This window comes from Lepidothrix coronata, unplaced genomic scaffold, assembly GCF_001604755.1.
Source record: "Lepidothrix coronata isolate B3197 unplaced genomic scaffold, Lepidothrix_coronata-1.0 Scaffold25, whole genome shotgun sequence".
In the NCBI taxonomy this organism is placed as follows: domain Eukaryota; kingdom Metazoa; phylum Chordata; class Aves; order Passeriformes; family Pipridae; genus Lepidothrix; species Lepidothrix coronata.
Genome location: NW_016690205.1, coordinates 3005582 through 3029525, shown reverse-complemented (window position 1 = coordinate 3029525; position 23944 = coordinate 3005582). Strand labels below are relative to the sequence as shown.

General features: G+C 40.3%; 1 protein-coding gene across 2 annotated transcripts; it reads right to left on the bottom strand.

The window, feature by feature from the left end:
• Positions 1–9927: 9927 nt before the first annotated feature.
• On the bottom strand, positions 9928–22796 carry BUB3 (BUB3, mitotic checkpoint protein). 2 transcript variants are annotated; one of them, XM_017809310.1, is made up of 9 exons: positions 22753–22796; positions 22376–22510; positions 20118–20312; positions 18995–19064; positions 17746–17897; positions 14902–15060; positions 13425–13602; positions 12754–12970; positions 9928–10764 (listed from the first exon to the last, which is right to left on the bottom strand). In XM_017809310.1, the coding sequence occupies exons 2-9, from the start codon at positions 22382–22384 to the stop codon at positions 10755–10757; spliced, it is 990 nt and encodes a 329-aa protein (XP_017664799.1). In that variant the 5' UTR covers positions 22385–22510; positions 22753–22796; the 3' UTR covers positions 9928–10754. The 2 variants fall into 2 exon arrangements, with proteins under 2 accessions (XP_017664799.1, XP_017664800.1); XM_017809311.1 differs by lacking the exon at positions 9928–10764 and having other exon boundaries at positions 12750–12970.
• Positions 22797–23944: the final 1148 nt, after the last annotated feature.

The following is a 23944-nucleotide window of genomic DNA, read 5'->3' as shown; positions in this document are numbered from 1 at the left end:
TTTAAAGGTATTTTAAAGCATGTAGGCTGTCTTGTTGCCTTCAAAGGGTATAAATGCCATACACTCATGTATTGAAATGTAACCTTCATCTCAATAAAGGTTCTTCCATGGCCTCCTCTTCATGCCATTGCCAGGATGAGCAGGGCAAGTCTTCCCAACTGATTCCAAAATGTCTCCTCCACAGAGAGAGAGAGAAAGTGAGAAGTCCCACAAGACCTTGATAATAAACTTCACCTTCTTTTCTCCTGTTCCCTCTCCAGCCATCCCTGCTGGACAATAAGGCTTTCCCCCATACAACTGGATTTTGATTTGATTTTACTTCCTCCTGTAAGGTGAGGGCACAGAGCAGATGTGTCTTCCACAAACAGGTGTTATTTAACAGTACTCCAAAAATTGGAAATAGGGGAGCCCTGTGCATTCCTAATTTAGACTAAAAGCCTTGCTTTTAGAGAGCTAAAGGCAGGGGAGGTAAATCCATCCCTGGATTTTCTATAAGAATTAGACAACTAAATGGCTTTCAAAATGGCAATTCAGCTCCTAATGCAGAGATTGTCCTTGTACAGTTTGATTCTCAGATGGTATTCCATTCATAATTTTTCTAGTATTTTGAATTTAAAAGCAAACAAACAAACAAGAAAAAAAGCAGACAAGAATCACCTCATCAGAATAACAGGAAGAAAATGACACTGACAAAATACAGGAAATAAGAGTAATTCAAATTGCTGTGGATCCCATTTTTACTGAAGTTAAATGCTGCATCCTACATCTTTTCATTCATTCCAATGCTCTAAATGCTATTCAGATGTAAGAAATTTAAGAAAGAACAGCCATCCAGAGCTGAAAACAAAAAGCCCCCCCCAGCATTTAATATTGCAACATACATAAAACTAAATTTAATTATTCACCAAGAGAGGGGGAGAAGTGTTACTAAAACTTTAAAAATAATTATCTGATATAAAAAGCAACTAACAAGACCATTCTGTGTTGGATATTATCCAGGAAAAAAAATTAAACCTATGTTGCTGCTTCAATACCATCTAATACTAGGAATTGGCAGAAAAACATCTATTCTATGAATAATAGCTCAACAGTCCCAAAGGACATCAATACATGAATAAGGAAAAAAAAAATCTCAAGCCTTTCCAAAATGGTGCTAATGCTCCACTGAAACTTAATTTTATAATTTACTGGCAGTCAAGATGGCAGGAAATAAAATAATTTGCTATATATTCTGCACAACAAACCCCCTGCTTTTCCTGGGAAGGGTAATTATCCCTAAAAAAAAAAAAAAAAAGAAAAAAAAAAAGAAAGAAAAAATACGACATCTCATATTAAGCTAAAGTCTCATCAAGAAGAGAAAGAGTGCCTCATTACATGTAATTACCAGGGAATTAGAAACATCATTTAACTAAATGAGCGAATAATGCTCAGGATATTGAAGAAACTTGCCTGCACTTCTGCAGAGCACTCTAAGTCCCATTACAAAAATTGCACCTCTTTAATGGAATAATTTTAGGCCTTGTCTGCCTTGCTTTAAAAATAAAGAGCCTCAGAGAGGCAGAAAGAGGCTGAAACTACCATAAACAACTGTTGAAAAGAGCTGCAGAGTAGGAGTAGTCTCTACTGGATACCATGATTTAAAATGACTCATAATCTAACATAATCACGAAAATTAAACCTGAGGACTTGGGTGGGAGGATGGGAGAGAGGTAGGGAAACGAATTACCCTTTTTAATTGTACTTACTCAAGACTACAATGTATTTATAATTATGCATTGTAGATAACGGGTGAAAGATTCTGGGTTAAAGGTAAATCTTACATAAAGGGATGAAAGGCTGCTGCCTTAGAAGCTGGGGAAAAAAAAAAAATAACTGTTCCTGCTGGTAGATACTTACTGTCCTGCAATGCAATTTTTTTTCTGATGGTAAAAAGTTACTGGGGGAATTAAAAATGGCCATGATAACGCATCCCATGCAAACAACATAAAACCACGGCCTCTATTTTAGGCGTTTAAAATTTAAAATAAATATTTCTCTGTCTGTAAAGGTGATTCTGATGCTGTAGCAACAAATAAACTCTGGAAAGGCCTGTTTACCACCATTTTGATGCAGAGGTTGATCCTGTGCCAAGAGAAACAAGGTTTTCCTCGCTGATTTCAGCCAGAGGAATTGTCTCTCAGCCTTATAGCAAGGCACTAAATTGAAATTAAATTCAGCTCCCTGGAGCTGAAAAGGTTTTGGTCAGGGTTCGAATCCTGGTTCCATGAGGAACTAAATAACTGAAGTGACATTATAACAAAGTCCCACCAAAATATCTTCAAGTTGATGCACGGGAGAAGCACCACCTTAATTTTTTTTTTTAATAAAACATCCTCAGAGAAATGAAAAATGCAGAGAAGTAAAACAAGGAACAAGGGGATCCACAAATCCATCATCTGAAACACGTGCGCTTCCTCCATTAACATTTTCATCCTTCATTTCCTTCTCTCCACGTGAACAAAATCCCTCACCACAGAGATTGTAGGCAAACAAGGGTTGTTTTTTACTTTACAATAAACAGTTCCACAGAAGAGCAAGCTATAGTATTTGTTAGTGTAACAAATACTGAAATAAGAGGAAGAAAAGGGCACTCTAGCCCCAAAGTGCTGAATCTGGCCATCTCCGCTGGGTAAAGCAGGATGGCAGAAAATTGATGATTTTTGCTGCTTTTGAGATCATAAACATTTCAGGCTGCTCACACAGGCTTGGTTTGCAATCAGAACTGAGGAAAAAAAAAAATCTGTTTGCTTGGGGTTTTTTTTGGTTTAGTTTGGGATTTTGATGGTGATTTGGAAGATAGTCCAGGAAATGGCTTGTGAAAAAAGGTGATGGGTTAATTCAATGTCTCAACATGTCTGCCACTTACGGGTTATATCTGAAATATTTCTGACTGTAATGAAATGTTAAATATTTAAACAAAAAACCACCAGTTAAGCAGGGAGGGTGGGTAAACAGAATTACTTGGAAAACTGTGAACTTTCCAGAATTTAAAAAAAATAAGACAACCCGTCGCAAGAGGAGAGGAGAAATTGGTTCATAAGCAGCACGTGAGGTCATTTTGCACCAAAACAAAAGCAGGAGTGGGAACATGTGAAGTGCAGCTTGTAGGAAACTCCAGATGCTGGAAGAGGAACAGGATGAGATGTGTGAACCAGCATCCCTGCAACCTGCAGCAGGGGAATCCTGGCAGTGCCAAAGGCTCCACAAACTCACCTGGTTGATGGGATAGCCAGGGGCTTACCCCCTGTTTGGACACTCACAAACAAATGCTCAAATAGGTTTAATCCTACACCAGACTGGTCAGGATATTGTATATCATGGACTCATCAGCCAAAGGATTGTTCTTCCCAAGTAATTGAAGAAGGGTACTGGAAGGTCTTTCACCCTAATTGATTTTTTTTATTCCAGTTCCCTACGGAAATGAGACTCGTGCACTGAAATTGTCTGTGCCTGTCTGCCCATCCCCTTCTCCTCTCATCCCACTAATAACTTGGGAACTGAGAGACCAATTACAACTGAGTTTGACAGAGGAAGGAGGTCTCAAAGCTATCAAATTCCTGCAGGCAGCCAAGCAGAGGAGACAGCCTTTAATAACGTGTCCAGGAAATCTACCTGGGAAAATTTCCTCCTGATGGTGGAAGAGTTTAAGCCAAAACTTGATTTCTCAAGAAACAACAACCAAAAAACCCAACTACATAGAAAATTCTGCAACTCATTGAATTACTTGTTCCTTATGCAGATAAATTCAGTTTTCCATGGGCAATCTCAAGAATAATACAAGAAGGAGGACAACACACATGGAGATCGGGAGAGAAATACGACTTTTATTAGAATTTGCAGCCTTTGTATTGATTTCCATCTCCATCAAAAAATATATATCATTCCAAATATTTCTGTCTCCACCCCATCCTTACAAATCTCACTTCTAACCCCATTATCTGGCTAATTAAATTTGGGATGTATAAAACTGTTGGGCCCATCTTTCGTACGCTTTAACCACAATTACTCGCTGCATATTTCATGATATATATCTTTTGCGTGTAATTAGGAATAAAAAATGTAATCCCAAAAAGATGGTTAATAATTTAAATCCTGATGATTTGATTAAAAGCATCTGAGGATTGCAGATGACAAGGAAAGAACAGTGACTCCATTATAACCGAGGGGAAAAAAAAATCAAGGATTTAAGCACTTTTATTTTTCACAGCAAGCACTGTGATCTAGAACCCAAAGATTTTAAGGAGGAACAGAGAGATACGTTTCCCCAGATGTATTCCCACCACACTTAATTTATGGTATAGGACTGAGGGTTTTGCACAACAGGCCAGATGTTTTATCTGCAAAGTTCATCTACAAGTACTTTTTAAAAAATGTCCCCTTCCAAAATCTGATTAGCAGAAATTAATGCTCTCTGACTGAAACAAGGGCACTTATCTCACTGCTCAGGCAGCATCACCTCCCAGAGCCCCTGTGTTTGCAGGCCACTACACAAAGCCTTCATGTGGAGAATCAAAAAATCTCGACATTAAAAATATAGGGGAAGAGAAATGGTCAAAGTCACTTTCTCAAAACATGGAATTTATAAATATCAAGGGATATGTATATTTATTTATATTTATGTGTATAAATATCACAGTCTGTGTCACCAGTTGATGTCTTTAAACGATGCAGAGGATGGTAGAGAAGTATCACCATTAAAGACAGTGACTCCATATATTTAAGCAAACTGGGACTGGGAACAGGGAGGCCTTTCCCGTTTACAAATACCCTGTTTGCTTCCAGGGAAAACATTCCCGCAGCTCTGCAGCAAGGGATGAGCATCCTACAACCCACATATCTGCACACACAGCACTGCAGCAACTGCAGCCATGGGCTGCCCAGCAGAACATGGAATGCCTGTGTGGGACAGGAAAACTGAATCAGTAACAGGAGACACCAGAAACAGAGGGTGTGCAACATGGGAAATAGCAGATATATTTTTATTTTTTTTTCCCTGATGTCTCCACTCTTTTGTCTGCTGCAAAGGCTACAGCTGTGCCAATTCTTTCTTCAGATTACAAATTCTCTACTTAATTCCTCTTGATCGACTTTGATTTGCAGGGCCCGAAGTATAATTTTTTTCTGCCTAGATAACACCATGTAGAAACACAGTGGGCACATTTTATTATTACTTTTAAAAGCATAACCTCTAAAAATGCTTGTACTTTCTGCTTTCTTCCTGTCACCTCTATCCCTTCCTAAAGCAGGAAATAAATGTGTTCTGTGGGAATCTCTCTTGCCAGGTACCAGTACTAAATATCAACACAATATACTGTATCATTGTATAAGAAAAATTTGCATTTAAGAAGACACTTAACTCTTCTTTACCTATTTGGTCTCACTTACCTTTACAGGGAAGCACTGTCTGTTCAATTGACCAAAAAATTACATCACAGGAATCAAGAAGATTAACTGAAATAACCCCCCACAGCAAGTCCACAGCAGAGGCAAAAAATTAAAGCAATTATGTGCACTAGGAATCAAGACATCTGTTCAAGTCCTGCCTTTGCTCTGTGACAAGGGCATTCACTTCCTCATTCTGTGCCTTTGTTGACATCTGTGGAATGAGAATATTTCTTCTCTCTCAACCTTTGTCTTGTCTACTTAGGCAGCAAATTCTCCAGCCAGAATCACTTCTCACAGTGCATCTGTGCAGTGCTGGGAATGAAGCAATTGGTGCCTCTGTTGCATTGCTGTGGCTGCAGAGCTGTGCTGGTTTGCAGCAAACACAAGCAGGGAAAAGCAACCCTTCCTCAGTTTAATTATCAGGAAATCTTTGGCATAAGTGAATATATTGTTGCTCTGTTTTTACTTGATGCTACCTTGGTCTGTTTTTCCCAAAGGAGAATATAGTGGGTTTCTGCAAGTGGGAATGGATTAAAACATAAAACTACTGCTGTGCTGGTATGAGTTGTTTAGTGCTGCTGATGGTGAAGCTGGATGCAAGTTTAAACTACAGTTATTGTAAGACTGATGTAAACAAAGTATTTATATAGCAAATAAAAGTCAGGTATTCCTGGTTAACCGTCATTCAGAAATTAACCCTAATTCAGCATTAACCTAAATTCAGAAATGCCTACAAAATTAATACATACATTGATTTTAAGAAGTATTATCAGAGAATCACAGAATGGTTTGAGTTGGAAGGGACATTGAAGATCCTCTTGTTCCACCCCCTGCCATGGGCAGGGACACCTCCCACTATCCCAGGTTGCTCCAAGCCCTGTCCAACCTGGCCTTGGACACTTCCAGAGATGGGGCAGCCACAGCTTCTCTGGGAAAAATTCCTTCCCAATATCCCATCTAACCCTACCCATTCCCTCTTGTCCTGTCACTCCACGCCCTTGTCCAAAGTCCCTCTCCAGCCTTCCTGCAAGCCCCTTTTAGGTACTGGAAGGTGCCATAAGGTCTGCAGAGCTTTCTCCCAGGTGCTGCTCCCCTGCTGCCAGCTCTGCTGGGCCAGGTCACGCTGACATGAGAAGCTGGAAATCATGGGCTGAAACAAGTTTGTGTTAATGGTGGTGTGGGCCATGGGGGAAATTAAAAGCCTAAGAATTTAACCTTTTAAATAAACAGGAATCCCTGCCTTGGCTACCACTATTAGTTTGCTGTAACAGGAGTAATGCCAGGTGAACAAATTATCAGAGCCCAATTTAGCAGTGTAACAACCACAAGTACAATCAGTTCCTGCCCAAAGATGGAACCAGTTAAATCCTCACCATTCCTGGCAAACACTGGTCTAACCTGTGCTTGAGAAATTCCACAGATGGAGAGGCTGCAGCTTCCTCAGGCCATTTATTCCTGGGCTTAACCATCCTTACACTTAGAAAAGTTTTTCCTAATGTCTACACTAATCTCTTGCTGCAATTTCAGCTCATTATGCCTCGTCCCAGTGGACATGGAGAACAGTTTATTCCCTTCCACTTTGCAGGTAATCACAGGAGACTCTGAAGACCTATTACCTCCCCCATGTTGCTCTCATGTGTTAGCACATTCACATGGGCTGTACACGCCATGGGATACAGGCTGATACAGTGTAAAACCCCTGCACATACAGCCTTAGGAGAAAAGGCATGTTTCACACCGAGTCTGCCTTTAGCACAGCAGTTACAAGAATATCTGGGCAAGTCCCACGTTTGACTTTTCATTGCTAAATTCTACATGTCTAAATTAATTTTAAACAAAGGACCCGGACACTTTTCAGAGCAAACGTCACATTGCTGGGGGAGCAGAAGTTGTATCGGTTGAATATTGACTAAAAAATGACCAGTGTTGTGGTCATGATTGTACTAATGGTGTAACTGCCAGAATGGATGTTTGCTATTCCAAAGAAATGGATTCTGCTCCAGACCACTGACACCACTCCCCAATGGGGGACGTGCCAATTAGGACAAATTTGCAAGAGTATCCAACAGCAGAGACACCCAGCTTTTGGGCATCCATCTTAACACACTCCAGTGGAATTACTGCTGAACTTAGAGACTGTGCGACTCCAACTACAGAAAATCCTTCGAGGCAGGAAAAACCACTGGACACTTAGAAAAGTGTGAGCCAGTTAAGGAGGATGGAGCTGGCAATCCCCACGCAGCTTTGTAAAGCCACTCTCAACAGCATCACTTTGTTGGGGGCTCAGAGCCTTCAGCTCAGAGCAGAGTCTGGTTTTGCTCGGGAAAACACCCACCTAGAGAACACCTTTTTTTAATATATATATTCATCATAATTGCAGCAGCAGCACAAAACATGACACCTGAGATGCAGCAGAGCTCCAGAGCTGCATGTAGTACCCACACACTGATTATCCTGAAGTACTGGCCAACAGAAAGAAGTACTTACCAGCCTGCTTTTGTGACACTCAGGGCACAGATGCCACTTGGCTTCAAATCCACAGTGTTATGAGGCCCTTGTGAGAGACAACCCGTGATATTCGTCCCTGCAAGCAGTCAGTGGTGATTGATGACTCCATTACAGTGATGGCTGGGGCTCCATGTTTTCTCCACAGCCCTCAACACCAGCCAAAAAGCAGGGACTTAAGGAGCTTTTTTAGATCTCAATTCCTCTATCAAGAGTCAGTACATCCTTTGTTCAGCTGCTTGTTATACAGGTCAGAAAAGGCTTGTTTCGTGATTTCTGCAGCTTATGGACCTCTGCCTTGACCTGCATTTCTAGAAGAGTGCTAATAAAAGGAAGACTAATCTTGTAAAAGAAATATCTGTATTTCAAGTGCACATTGTGATATTCGTGCCCAACACATGGACAACCAGCCCTGACCAACATTCATTTTCTCTGTCTGGTTGTCTCACTGTTTTCAACACTCTTGTTGCTTCAAGCATTTACATAAAACACTGACACACCTCAAGGAATTTTCCTATAATTTTTGAGCCAAAATAGAACTATTTAATCCAATCCATTCTCTCTACATATCTTTGTCCACTGACACATGCAGATCTCAGCACATCAAGCATTAACAGGTTTTTCCCCCAACACTTACCAGTGGAAGTTGCACAGGTGGTGTCATTTCCAGGTTATATTCTATGTTTATTTTGTTAACAAAACTATTTGGAATTCCTCTAATTCTGTTTGTTTCCCTCTATGTTCTCTAGCTCTTATTTCACTTTGTTCCCCACACATCTACCCCTGTAACTCCCCACTCTATCCTTTCCCCATTTCACATTCCCTTCTCCACATCAACACTAAGCCACCTTTTCATTAGTCCCAGCCTAATTCTGACTTCACACACTTTTTATTTGGACACATCCTCACTTCAGGTCTGTTTTTTCCACAAGCAACATCATGTTGTGCTTTCAGGTAACAACAATTTATTTATGGGCTCAATCCCATATTTTTTTATTACACACTTGAAGTAGAGATGGAGAAACAAGATATAAATGCATCTACACCTGCACACACACACACATTGTGCTATGGGATCCTGGAGCAGTTGACAGTGTTTTTAAACAAAATCTGCTGTTTCAGTCTACAGTTATCCCCAAACCAGGGATTTAGCTTATTATTGCATTGCTAGTCATTCTCACAGAAACCTTTAGCTCCCATGGTTAGGCCCCAGATCCTCTTTATCAATGCAGTCCTCAAAATACAATAAAAAAACCAAACACCAAAGTGTCATCACTTCCTAAGCTGACCTAAAATTCAACCTCTGCCCAATATCAGCCACGTACCCTCAATGCAAAAAAAAAACCAATTAAATGTGCAAGGAATAGGGATGGTGCAAAACTGCCAGAACAGAGGCTGGATGGCACTGTGGTGAGGGCATGTCATATTTAACTCAGGAAGATCTTTATTTTTTCCAAACTTACCAAAACCAGTTTATATCACCAAAGAAACCACATCTAGCTCATGACAAACTACAAAGTATTCCATATACAACTCATTTACCAGGTCTGCCAGGTAACAGCTCAAGTTTGTTGGATTTCTGCACACACAGAGCTGCTTCCTCTCCATCACCACCTTCTCTGCAACGATTGGTTACTATTCCTGTTGTCAGCAAGTTTGTTTTCTTAGAGGTAATAAAGTACTCCCACTGCCTACACAGGCACTGATAGAAGGGAAGAAGTGGTGACACTAATCAGAAAGAATTACCAGTAAGGAATGTGCAACATTGAACATATTTATCAGACTTGCAGGTTTAGTCTCTTGATCAGATCTGCATTCCTGTCCAGAAAAAACACAACACAGTGACTGTGTTGTTTTCCTGATATTCCTTTCCTAAGAAATTTTTAATTTGTCCAAGTTCAAGCATCTTCTCACACCCACCCCCTACTCCAACATCCTCGAGGCTGATATAAAATTTGATTACAGATTACACTTCTTAGCAATAATGTAAACAAGACATGCAGAGAAACAGCATATTTTTATTTTCATGGCATTGTGTAGCCAGAATGACATTTCCACTTGTGTTACTCCATAAACCCCAGGCTACCAGGTCAGTCTAAAAACTTGGAACAGACCACTCAGAAACTACATTTGCTCCCTTCCATCTCCAGGCCTTCCTAAATATCATTCATTTTAGGCTTTTATGCTGGATGTGGGGGAAAAAAAAAACCAAACAAAACAAAACAGAGAACCATGTGTTCAAATTCTTTCCCTCAGAAACAGTTAAGGATTTTCCAGTATTAAGAATCCAGCTGACATAAACAAGTCCACTTAATACAGTTTTAGGTTCTTAGAACCCTGTGAAAATATTACCTAGGTCCCCAGGGAACGAAGAAATTCCCAGTTCACTTCATTGGAAAAGACAGAAGGTTCAGAAATTTTCTGAAAATTTTCAGTCAAGAACTCCTACAATTTAAGGTTTTGGTGTCAATATTTGTTTCACAATCAGTAAAGGCTGTTACACAAAGTATTTGTGGATATTTATTGAACAAATATCAAAGCAGTAAAAGTTTTCAGAATCAGATACTACAAAAAGTGCTAAGTTTTTACAAAGGTTGCCTACAGGACTGAACTAATTCAGCTCCAGACAGCAGATAAAGAAAACAGTTTCACTAACATTATAAGCAGGCAAGTAATGACAGATTATAACAAACTACAGTAACAAACAAATATTTCTTAGTTAGAAAACAACATGAGTACAAAGATTGTTCTTCTCACTTCTGCTGCTTTAGTTTAGCCTTGTTAGGAGCAGGTGGGCATCTCTGAGGAGAAGTATCACCAGGAGTCTAAGTAGATCTGGAATAAATAAACTCTATTTTAGGAAGCAATATTTAGAGAAATCATAAGCAGGTAGAATATTCAACATCCTTTAAAAGCAGAAACTTGCAGAAATACAGCTTTCACTTGTATCCAGATAAATATATAATAATTTAATGATCAAAAAGCTGCTCTTGCCAAGTCTTTCTGTAATAGGGCACCATCTTGATGCATTTAAGAATGCACTGTGCAGAAATGCAAAGTGACTTAAATTAATATGCAAAAAGATCACTATGAAACAGCTATCAGTCTTCTGTCCTAAATAACTTATTTTTATAATAAACCACTGATGACTCACTCTACTGTAACACTAAACTATACCCATCCTTCTTAGTGCCCTAAGGTTGGCACAAGCAACTTGTAAATGTCAGAAAAGCATATAAACCTCGTTAATGTTTTCAGAAATTCATTTAAAGATAGAAACAGGTCCAAAAAGATGCCTGTCTAAATGCATTGCAATTACGTTACAATTATTTTCCAAATACACAGATATGCTCTGTCTTTTCTCAGCTCATTACTGACTCAAACAATTTGCCCTTCTGGGATCAATTGTTTGCTAATAAATAATTGTTTACAGTCACAAAATGATATTAAGGAGTATTCTTATTAGTTTTCCTTCTACAGCCTAATAAGATTCAAAACTAGCTGATTCCCAAGAGTCTAACCTTAACCTTGCTGTGTTTAACAGCCCAGGAAATGATGAACCATCTGTTTCAGAAAATAATGGAGGGCCAAGAGGAAATATTGTTTAATTGTAGATTAACCTCCTCATAAGGCAGAATGAAGCATCTACAGAATTAGCAACCACTACTAGCACTGTACAAAAATAACTGAAAGCAGCTCTTACTCTTACAAAACCAGCAGCAAGTATTCTTTTACTACATTAAAAAAGTATGTAACAAGTACAACCTGATTTTAAAAATAAATTTGAATTATCATATTTGGATTTTTTTTCACTTGGGGAAATAAATTCCAAAATAGTTCTGGCTTTATTTTTCCATGAGTATCCAAATTATTCTAAAACAAATATCTCCAAGTGAGAGATGTGCAAGTTACAGATTATTAAATACATCATCTCCACAGGTACAAAATGGCTGCTCCAAAGCAATAGACAAGTCACCTGAGGGAGTGAGGGGAAAGGTCTTGAGGTTTTAAACTCAAGAACTTTGATAATTTATGTGTGTCTATTTACACAGCTACTTTAAATACTGGAGACAACCTGATAAGGTGTAAGACAGTTGGAGTACCACAAGAGAAAAAACAGTAGCAGTAATAAACCACAGGAATTTGAAAATAAAGCCAACTGCTCCTGTGCTGGCATCATTAGGAGCAGCACAATTCTGCCCTGTGATGGCAATTTTTCTATGTAACATTCATGCCAAAGCAGGTTTAACAGGAATCCTTTACCTCCATCAATCAGTTTGCCCCGTTTTGGCAGCAACAATGACAGAGAAGTGTGTGATCAGAGGGCTGCAGCAAACTCCAATACACAGGAACTGAGAGAGCTTTCCCTTGATTTTACACAACCTTCCTAGAGCAGTGTGTGAATTCCCTGCTCGCTGTGACAGCCGGGTGCATGCTCAGTGTGAAAGATTTCATTAATCCCAAGTTTTAAACATCCAAACACAGCAACGTTTACTCAAATAAATTATTCTTGAATTCTTCACTTAATTCTTGAAGCAATGAGCTTGCAATAACTCCACAGCTTCATATAATAGCCCCTATTGAAAGAGGATAAGGGTTTGACATCCTTCTCCTACTAAACAACCAGGCACAATTTTATCCATCAGACGTCTATCAACCTACGGATATTGAAAGCTTGGGCGAGCGAGATAAAAATCAAACCCAGCCCTGCTGTCAAGCTGCACTATCTGCTGCCATCAATAATGCTATTCATGAATTTAAGAAAATTAATAAATCTTGGGCTGAATGCTCAGAAAGCCTCGAGTCCAGGCGGAGCACACTCACTTGGGTTTTGTTTCTGCGTCTGTCACTTGGCGAATATAGATCCCATCTTCGGGGTGCTCGATGTCATCCATCTCGTACATGTAGGAAGAAGCTATTGCCAGGGTAGTTCCATCATTGCTGAAGGCCAGGGATGCAATGCTGGTGGGATACCGATGGAACTGGCACAGCCTCTTCTTGTTGAACGGATCCCAAATATTCACAAAGCCATCGGAACCTCCTGAAAACCAGGTTTTAAAAAAACGCGTATAAATCACAACCGGGAGGGAAAAAAAACCCAAAAGAGGTACAGCACAGAAAACAAAAGAAGGAAAAGGGAAAACTACTCAGAATTACTTTGTCAGTGAAAACACAGGGTTGATTCATTCAATAAAGAGCACAATGAGCATATCCCAAAATCCCCGTTAAAGCAGTTAAATCTCACTGCGTCAAATGATTTTAAAACCCTGCTCATGCCAAGAAACATCATTTAAAGGCTCAAGAAGATACCAAGAAACACAATTTAAAGGCTCAAAAAGGTACCAAGAAACACAATTTAAATGCTTAAAAAGACACCAAGAAACACAATTTAAATGCTTAAAAAGTCAGGGCACATGAAGCAAAGGCTGACCTGTTTACATCAAAACTAAAGGAATCGATGCAAGGTTTTACAAAAGATTGAGCATCTGCTCTACCTGTAGCAAAGGTGTTGTGGACATTATGGAAAGAAATGGCATTAACTGGGTAAATCTGCTCAATGTTGTTTTCCTTCAAACGGTGACATTTGAAGGCATATTTCTTCTTCTGGATTTCTGGACTTGGATCCAAATATTCCACGGCAACACGACCTTCGATAGAACTTAAAACATAACCCTATCAAAACAAAAAAAAAAGGAGATACATTTTTAGAAGTTTTCAACTGGAGAAAAGACAATATTACAATATTACAATATTACAATATTATCTCATAGCCCTCTAAATTCTAAGAAAGTGGTAAGGCAGAAAAAAACATCCAGAGAGAGATTCTCAAAGCAACACAGTTTTAAGCTGACAGTGAGACTTGTAATTACCTCTACAGGTCCAAACACAAGCTTGTGTTTGAGGAAAAAAGTGTTAAGAGTTAAGAACCCCTCATATTTGGTCACCCACCCCCAGGGCCTAAATATCTGAAATATGAGAGATATTCACAGGACTTTTTAGTTTCAGAATTATATTAATATTAGTTCAGAGCTTTAGACTAACAACTAGACACTCAAGCTGAAATAGCATTTTCAGTGAAATTTGATTACAAGTTGTGTTCACTTATCCAGTTAATTACAGTCCTGACTTGGAGCAACCTGAGATGCTTTTATTATCACTTCTGAGTTAAGTCCATAATAGATCTTTTCACAAATAGGACTGCAATGATACCTAGCTATAGCAAGGTTCTTTAAAATCCATAATACAATACAATCTGGAAGATCAGCTTGTTTTACTATAACTAGAACTGAAAATGGACAAAGCATTCATGCCAGTTCAACCAGGTCTTGCAATTCCTGTACTATCACTTTGTACATGGGGAAAATTCCCTTCCAAATTAGTTTGGCAGAAAAAGCCAATCTTCTTGCTTTACTTCACAAAGAAATACCACAGACACACCACGTTAAGTTCCACAGAACAGCTGTATGATCATCTAAATTGTACAATTCCCCTGGATAATGGAGCAGGGGTTCTTGAGTACATGCCACAGACTCAGAGATAAAAATGAAAGAAAAAGATATAAACGACATTCGTGTAGTTTTAATCCTGCCCCTGTTGAAGAACCAGGTCTACAAAGCAAAAAGGCTGCTGAGGACCCACCAATTTGGGCTTTCTCTCTTCAACTTGGAGGGGGGTGACTGTGTGTGTGGTTTGGTTTTTAATTACATGACAGCACTGTGATGCATTAAATACACTTTTTAAAATGGAGACAAAACTGGTAAGTCAGTGGCAAATATTCCTAAGCTGTGCTATGAAAAAGAATTAACCTGCAACAAGAAGCCTCCCCTATCCCAGTTTGATTACAACACTTGGAAAATCCATGGGTTTTGTTTTTTTTTTTTTAAATGAAAGATGCAGAAAACCTGAAAAATGAACCACCATTTCCCTAAAGAATACTCAGCAGAAATCCAATTCCTGCCATGGCTGCCATACCTGTTTGTTGGGAAATGCTCTGATGCAGCGGGTCTGGTACTTGAGGCTGGATTCCCTGCGCTGCTGAACGTATCCCATGTTCCGTAAATCCCACACCAGCACCCTCCGACCCGCCGTCCCCACGATCAGCCTGTCCCCAGACACAGACAGCGTGTACACCTTCAAAAAAACATTCACAGTATTTAACACTCATTAGCCTGGATACCCACTGTTGTTTGGACAAAATAAACCGTCAGCAATAAGCAAGAACAGAGCAGGTGATGCTACAATGAAGTTTTTAGCCAGAGAACTCCCTTCAGCTTCGATTCAGGGCTCGAATTTGGGATAAACAGCAGTGGTGTGCAGCTGGTTTGTGAGCTCAAAAACTACTTAAAGCATTAAATTCATTGAATGTAATGGCAAAAGGAAAACCAACTCAAAGGAGCAGATAGGGAAGAGCACAGATATTGGAACTCATCTCTGCTTGTACGCATAGTTTGCATTCCCACTGCAAATTCAGTTACTGAATTTATTAATTCAGTATCCTGCTAATTCAGGATCCTGTTAATTCAGGATCCTGCAGGTTAGTCCTACAATACCACAGCACACATTTTCCTCCCTGTTTTCCTCCACCTGGTAACCGTATGTTTTTCTTTTCAAACTGAATGCTTCGGGTGGAACTTCATGTTAATAAAGTGAAATAAACTGCCAAGAAATCAATAAAAAAAACAGTGTTTTGTATACTTTAATAAAATCATGTGAAATAAAAGAAAGCAATATGCTTGACACATTGAAAAGGACTGTGGCTTGGAATTTCAGCTCTAAAGATTGGTCCAGAGGTTCTAATTTTGGCTTATCAAATTTCTCATCAAAATATTCAGTGTATGAATTGTCGTTTCCAACTATTACTTGGGATGTAGTTAATCTGAAAATATGTTTAAAAAAAAAAAGAAAAAGGAAAAAGGTTTAGTCAAAAGCACTGTGTTATCAGATGAATTCCAAGTTGTTGATACACAAGCAAGATGGAATCCAGGTACCTACAGCTGTCACTGAGCTGCTCACGAGAGCAAACTACAGGAATGAGTTTTTTCCAACGTGATCTAATGCAGATAAATGCACAGGAAACAGATATTGTATATTCCTCAGATCAAGAATCAAAAGTGTAAGAGATCTGGTATCCTGCCAGAAAGAATCAATTTACTTCTGGCATCTGCTTGTATCATTTCACTCCAGCATCTCGTTTCACTTGCTGGTTCTCTGATACAGCCCAGCAAAGCTGTTGGTTCTGGTAAGACTGCGCTGAAATATCAGACACAACTTTGGTCTTCATTACTACAGATGGTGTGTTTTCAAAGAGCTCATTTCTAATAAAAAAAAAACAAGCAGACAGGTGTGTATCTGCATGTATGCATATAAAAAAGCTTCCTTTAATCAATCCTCATTGATTCACCATGAACTCCTGCTCTAAAATGTGATTGCTGAACTTCCCTCTTAAGGCTGGGATCTTAGGATGAAAAAAGTCTTAAATGTTCACAGAGGAGTTGCCCAAAATTTCTGATGATCCCAATTATGCCTAAAAAGAGTAAGAAAACTTTGAGCCAACAGTAGTAACACACTTCAACAAGACAGTTTTTCAAATCTCTCTTCATTATTAATGTAAAAATTGATTCAAAAATATTAATAAACAGTATATAAAACGTGTTTGCATACATACAGGGACACAAAGGCATAAAAACATTAAATATCTTAAATCTTCTCCACAAACTGATGTCACACCTGTATAGCAAGTATTCTTTCAACACCACACAACCATAAATCAAATGAAACCGTTGTCGTGCAGTTGAGTAGGTGTACACATTTATCAAAGGCAGCATTAAAAAAATGACATAATGAACCTTGCTGAACCAATAAGCAGCTTGATTCACTGTGGCTGTCCATTATATGATATTCTGTCAGCAATTTATCACAGTTCTTTACATGCTACATACATCTATAAATCAAAACTAGAAATAATGCAATTACTTTATTCTGAACAAAGGTCTCGCCAGAAGTAGATTCAGCTATGCTGGAACAAAAGTAAGAGCTATTGAGGGGCAAAGGGAATGTAATGATGGCTCATAATTAGGACTTGACAATAGGATGTCACAGTGCTAAATGAAATTTTAAAAAGGTACAGGCAAAAAAATATTCATATGTAAAATTATCCAAGCCAGCCTGTGTTTAGCAGTCTCTGAAAAAAACAGAAATTACTGTTGTTTCATTCTTTCAGTGACACCACTGTAAGCAGAATAAAGATTAACACACCATATCACCATTAGAAAAAGCTGAAGGTGTAACATTTTACCTTATTTCTCTAAGTCTCCCATTAGCACAGGGGATTTCGGTATTGGAACAATATCAGAATTTACAAGGCATTAGTACAACACAGGTAAATCACAAGAAATTCTGTTCAATTTTTTAACACAAGTGAAAAACCAAATTAGTATTTCAGGCAACGTAAATGGCCTCCTCCTGTATCTCTGTGCACATTCCCAAACAATCAGACCCTATGACTGCCAGGGCCTGATATATCTAAAATCTTAACATTTAGGGAAATCAATTGTGAATATTACAATTAAGCCAAGCTGCTGGGTTTGTAACGTTTTCTTTCAAACTCATTTTAAATTAGAAGAATCTGGTCAAAGCCTTCCCCTAAAAATCACAGTATATTCTGAACACCAATCACTTAATATGCAAGTTTCACAGCTTAAAAACCACCAAACACAACTTCACAAATTCAGTTCAGTTTCAGAGTCCTGCATAACGTTTATAGTCACAGGATGCATTATTTAACATGTCCCCTGGAATACAGCACCCAGCACATACCTTTTCAGGCTGAGAGAAGGTTCCTGCATTACAAGGAGTTCTGGGATCCCACAGTTTAACTGTTTGATCCCAGCTTCCAGTCACCATGACATTCACTTCTGGGCAATACTCAACACACCTGATGGGAGCATCATGGGCACCAACAAGGTTTTCTGTAAGAAAATACAAGATACTGTAACTTTAATGGCCCTACAAACACTCACAATGTGTGAAATAAAGAATAAAAAGGGACACCACTGCAGTACAAACGTTTTCTGACATTCCATGGGCACGTTTCTATGCCAGGAGTCTCTTTAAGGATAGCTCAGCCTTTTGAAGCACAACTTTGGCAAAGACCAGCATTGTTAAATTTAAACTTATGCCTCCTGAGATTATGAAAGGGAGTTAAGGACTTTAGGCAGTCACAGAGAGATCTTCAGAGGTATCAGGGATGTTCAGTATCGAATGGTATCACCACCTTTGGCACTAATACAGAAACAACAGAAACAACAGAAACAAAAGAAACACTAATATAGAAAAAAAAACTTAAGCTTGTATATATTAGCAATATGACAAGAGAATAAAATTAATATTATACACTAGTAAAAATACTAAAACACTTGTAGAAAGTCATCTAAAGCAGAATTATTTCAGCTTTTTAGTAACATTACTGCACACACTTGTTTCTTTGTCAAGCCATGGCAATTGGCTGGTTCTGGTGACTATGTTTGTCTCTGGTTGAGATTTGCTTTTCTCTTTAACATACCCACACAAACACACACAAAAAAATGAGACAAACTAGTTCCATGTTTTGCACCAACAAGGCACCGAAACTGTTATTTTCAAGCAATGTTTTGTTAGGAAAAAAATGCAGTACAAGGCCATGCCTGACAAAATAAAAGCTTTATATACCCTCTGCCACGAAAGATCATTATTCTAAATATATCCAAACCACAAACCTTTGAAAAATAACATGCTCAGGTTTAGTTCAGCTTAGCTAATTCCCCCTGAGACACTGCAGCCTATGGCAGAGCAGGATTATCATCAGAAATCCAATTCAAGGCACCCTACAACAAGCACCTACCAAACTTTTTGGCAACCTGCCAGATTCTTCCATGCTTTTAGCTGGTACTTATTAGGGCCAATAGTTACCCTCCAGATACTTAAATATCCCCCACCTAAAGAACTTTAAACCTATTCTGTTCATGTAAATATATAAATCTGAAGCTTAGCCCAGCTGTTGAGACCATTCAGAACTCAGCCTGCTCACCTTGGTCCGTGTTTAAATCGTGCATTTTCAGTTGCTGATCCAGCCCTCCACTCCAGGCATGGGTAGGGTCCTATAAAGCATAAAATTTCACCTTAGGACATTGCATTAATTTTCCATGGCTGCCACATACATTTCCTTTCCTAGGCTCATAGCAAGGAACTCGCTTTCAAGAGTTTTGGGAAGATGGGAATTGAGACACGAGGGTTAAGATCTGGCCCAGATTTAAAGAGGCAGACAACAGAAGCTTTGCAAAATGTTTGAGTGCTTTGAGCTACATGAATTTTTTTAACTTTAAAAGTAAAACTAAAACAAAAAAAAAAAATAAAAAGGCAGTTAAGAGGCTCTAACAAATCATTTCCATTTCTGTAAGAGGAAAGCACATAATATTTGTTCTTAACATTTGAGAACTTGAGTGTTTATCCTCAGTACAGTGTGGCAAAATGTTCAGTAAAAAAAAGGATAAGTAGAGTCCAAAATTTAAAACATTCAGTAACACACTGAGATCACATCACTAAATGATATGTCAGAATGCAATGCCAAAAAATGATAATTGAAACTTTCTACTTCGTATGTTATATCAAAAAAAGGCAAACCAAAAAAGTGGCACCTAGAAACTGAAACCATTTTGAAGCACACTTCAAACCCAGAGCATTAAAAAATATAGAAACCAAGGACCTAATAAATGTCTCACTTGGAACAATGCCATGTTTTCAGTACAACCCAGCGTGGGAAGGTTAAAAAGAAAATACTAATTGGCTCTGGGCATTTATTGTGGCTAAGGATTTCTGGCTGTATCCTCCCAGTACCACTCTTTGTGAGGAACACACACACAGTTCACCACACCATTCCAGAAACAGCACAAATCAGCTTCAATTACTTTTGCATCCCACTTGTACCAGGAGCAAGTTGCTTGTGTGCCTGCACCTTCACAGGCAACCCCTGAATTTAGGACTAGAATGACATTCACTAAATAAGGAGTTAATTGGCAGAAGTAAACTATATTTTTTAGCCCATACTTCAGGTTGCATTTTCCTCCTCTTTAATTTCAGGGAGTGGCAATTTCTCATACCTTGGGCACTATGTGTCTGTAAAATAATAATTAAAAATAACCTCCCACACTTACATAAAAAGCACAGTCCAGGACAGCTCCTGAATGCTGATATTTGAGTCTCATGGTGTTGGCAGGCACATCATAGAGCCGAACACTTGCGTCCCAGGAGGAAACCAGCAGAAACTGAGATGTGTTTGGACTGAACTTCACCGATGAAATACCATCATCTGGAGTTTGGTTCAGTTTGAACTCATTTGATCCCGTCATCTGCAGACAATAAAGGCACAGACACAATTTGAGGGATTACAGGAACACAGCAAGTCAGCAAGATAAACTGAGGCACCTGCAAGGCAGCCCAAAGGAGGCCTGAAAAGTTTACTGGCTTTGACACACAACAAGTTCAGAACATCCACATTTCTGACAAACTCAAGATGCCAATCCCTGTTTAAAACCTCAATAAATTCCTTCCCCTACAGAGAGCTTTTAAATTTCAAATATAACATGCAAAAAACAATACAAATACATTATCATCATTATTATCATCTATAAGCTTACATATTGTTACTTATAAATGTATTTCCCTTACTCTACTTGTGTGTGTGACTGTTTTTTACATTAAATATCTACAAGTTACTGTGAGCATCAAGAAGTTACTTTACAAAACACATATAAGCAGAAAGGAATCTCATTTGAAAACTCCAAAAAGTGTTGATTTGTTCCTCATTTGGTATGACTGCCATATACTTCCAAGAATTGCAACTGTATCATCTTTTATATAGTTCTGTGCTCTCTGCATCTTCCCATTCTTTAGGTTTCCATAAGTGCTACAGAATATTTGCAACAGAACAGCTTTAAGAATTTTTCCCCCCTCACTTAGAAGGGCGAGTAAGAAAGGGACGTTATGCTTTTGTAAATGTGATTTTGGTAGAAAAAAAAAAATCAACAATTCAATGACAGATCAATGATTCTGAAGGCAGCTGCAGCACCCACTTCAGAGTTTTGTTGCATATACAAAAATTCCAAGGACAGCAGAGACTATGAACTGGCTGGAAAACAGTTCAAACCTTACAAACACTCTAAAAGAAATTGTTCGTGACACGTACACCAACAAAGCAGCCAAACTTTTTTTAAGGCTGCACAAACCTTAATAGCTCATTTCCCTTATGCTAGAGGAGCAGAGAAGCAAATTGGTTTAGATTTTCTGTCACACTGCCACTCCTGAATCTGCATGTGCAAGTGCAGAGGTAAGATTACACCTCTGACAATAAATCAGAAGAGAATGAGCAGATGAACGAGGGCAAGGTTCAAATTTAGGGCACGATGGTTCCAGCTCAGTGCTTATCAGTAACTGAGTGAGCAACACACATTCTTACACTGGAGAGAATTCCCGAGTGGGAGCTATGGCAGATGATCTGCAGGACATCCTTCAAAAAACAAAAATCCCACCCCCTGTGTCAACATAAAGTGCTATTTCTGCCATTTAAACATGAAGTGAGGGGAAAAGCCCACTCTTAATAAGAGAAAAGCTTCTTTCTGAGCCCCTTCTTCCAGCTCTGCTTTGGGAATACTTGGAAAAAGAGAGGCAGGAGATTTAGCCACACATCTCTCCACAGGAATACTATAAGGAATTCAGCAGCACCTGCAGCAGTGAATGCTTTAGATGGATGTAGAGAGACACAAAATCTAAAGGAATTCACAACAACTGGGAAAATTAGACTGGACATGGTAATTGCCTTCTCTACTTTTGCCAGAAAACTCAAACAACAAACATGAGGATTTGAGGTACAACTTATTGTATTATCTGAGGCCTGGTACAAGTTATTAATCAGTCCAGGAAGCAAAGTTAGTTACATTAGAGACCTGGAAGGACCTCCCAAAGGTATTTTTAATCCAGAACAACGTACATGATATCAGAATTTAAATATATCCTGCCTCTTATACATGCTAAAGAAACAAAACACAAAAAGAGCTCTGCATTTGCACAGAAACAGCTGCTTCACAACCAGGATTTCCAAACCACAGAGCCAAGCCCACCTCAAACAACAAAGTGCTGGTAAAATGTTGAGACCCATAAGAAATAAGATATTATAGTCTGAAACTGCGATTCTGACTTAGACACAGGGTTCAGTTTTGGGGGGAACAAAAACCAAAACACACAACTCGTTTTTAGTGAACGAAATGTGTAAGAAATGTGTGCCTTTACAGCCCCTCTTGGCACAGCTCTGTCCCTCAGCCGGACCGAGCTGCCCGAACAAAGCGGAGCGCCTCGGCGAGAGCCCCGGGACGCCAAGCCCGCGCTTTTATTAGGAAATCATTAAATTTAAAAGTACCGTTTTCATATCAGACGAGTTCCTCCCGCCGCTCCGCGCGGCGGTTGGAAAAAGCTTCGGGAGTCACGGAAGCGCCGGGGCGTCGGTCGCTCTCACGGTCCGGCCGGGGAGAAGCACGTCGGGATGCAGGAGACGCTGCAGGCGGGAAGGGAAGAGAGTGAGGAAAGAGAGTGAGGAGAGGGCCTGGGAACGCGGGAGGGACGAGGCCGCACCGAGGGGGCGAGGCCGTCCCCAGGGTCCGGTTCCCCGTCCGGATCCCGATCCCAGTCCCGGTCCAGATCCAGATCTCAGTCTCAGTCTGGATCCTGATCCCCGTCCAGATTCCGGATTCCCATTCCCGATCCCGGTTCCGATCCCGATCCCGGTCCCGGCCTCACCTCCGCCACCGCCGCCTCCCGCGCGCGCGCACCGCCACCCGCCCCCACGATTGGCCGCTTAGAACGCGCGCGACGCCACGTTCCCGGCGTGCGCCGCGCGCTTCCGCCGCGGGGCACGCCGGGAGATGTAGTCCAGCGGGGCTGAGCTCGAGGGAGGGGGGTCCGTTCCTTGTCCTCAGTCCCATCCCGGCTGATAACGGGAGGTTCCCGGGGGGAATCCCATGGGGCTGGTGCTGCGAAGAAAGAGTGGCTGGCGATGGGGTTTAGCAGCGTTAACGTGCAAACCCGAAATACGAGTTATTGCCCCTGAAACAGTCTCCTAAATTGAGTCCCTCCTTCCCCCCCACCCGGCTGCCGGTACCCCCAGGCAAAGGGGTCTGTAGCTAAAACACCGCGTTCTCCTTCCCCGCGCTGACAACCGCGTTATTTACCCCTTGGGATATTTTATTTATATTTTGTTGGTTTGTTGGTTTGGTTTAGTTTCTTGGGTTTTTTTTCGCTGGCCTCGTCGCTGCTGCTGTGACACCCCCTGCGCTCGGTACCGGAGCCGGTGGCCGCGGTTTGATCGCCGCTTTGCTGCGAGATTTACTGGGTTTTGAGTGACCGGTCGTCCCCTCCGACATGGGGACCCGTCGTGGATGCCCAAAACACACCACGAAACACAAACACGGCCCCCGTTACCGAAACTTTTCTGGGAATATCCTTCATCCCCCCGCCGAGAGCAGCGCACCGAGGGGCCACGGGCAGAGGGGACGGGCCTGGGATTCCCTGCAGAAAACGAGATAAAGAGCAAAAATGCAGAGGAAAAAAAATAAAAATAAAACCCTCTGCGTTTCAAGTCGTTTTCTCTTTCCCCGTGTTTCCATCCCGTCCCGGCTGCGGGTGTACCCCTGTGCCGGGGTCCCCCCTCACGGGGGACACGCGACCGAGGTGGCAAAAAATTTACAAACGAGGCTTAAAACGAGGTTTAATTTTTTTTTTTTTTGGTTGTTTCCTTTCTTTCTTTAAAAATATTTACAGATCTGAAATAACGCTTTTTTAATTAATTTTTTTTTCTTTTCAAGTGGCAGGATAGCAAGAGGGGGCTCTCGGTTCGCCCGTCCCTCCCCATCAGTTCGGTTCCTGTGTCCCCGCCGCGGGGGCGGCCCGAGACCCCACACGGAGCCCCCGCGGCGGCTCCAGTCCTGCTCCT

Bases quoted from the DNA above. Each gene is read 5' to 3' on its own strand.
- BUB3 (XM_017809310.1), bottom strand. The intron at 19,065-20,117 runs GTAAGTGTGGGA...TATGCTTTATAG, and splicing joins TCCTGGACTGTGCTTTTTAT to GACCCTACCCATGCCTGGAG. The intron at 13,603-14,901 runs GTATGGCAGCCA...TTGTTTTGATAG, and splicing joins GAGCATTTCCCAACAAACAG to GGTTATGTTTTAAGTTCTAT.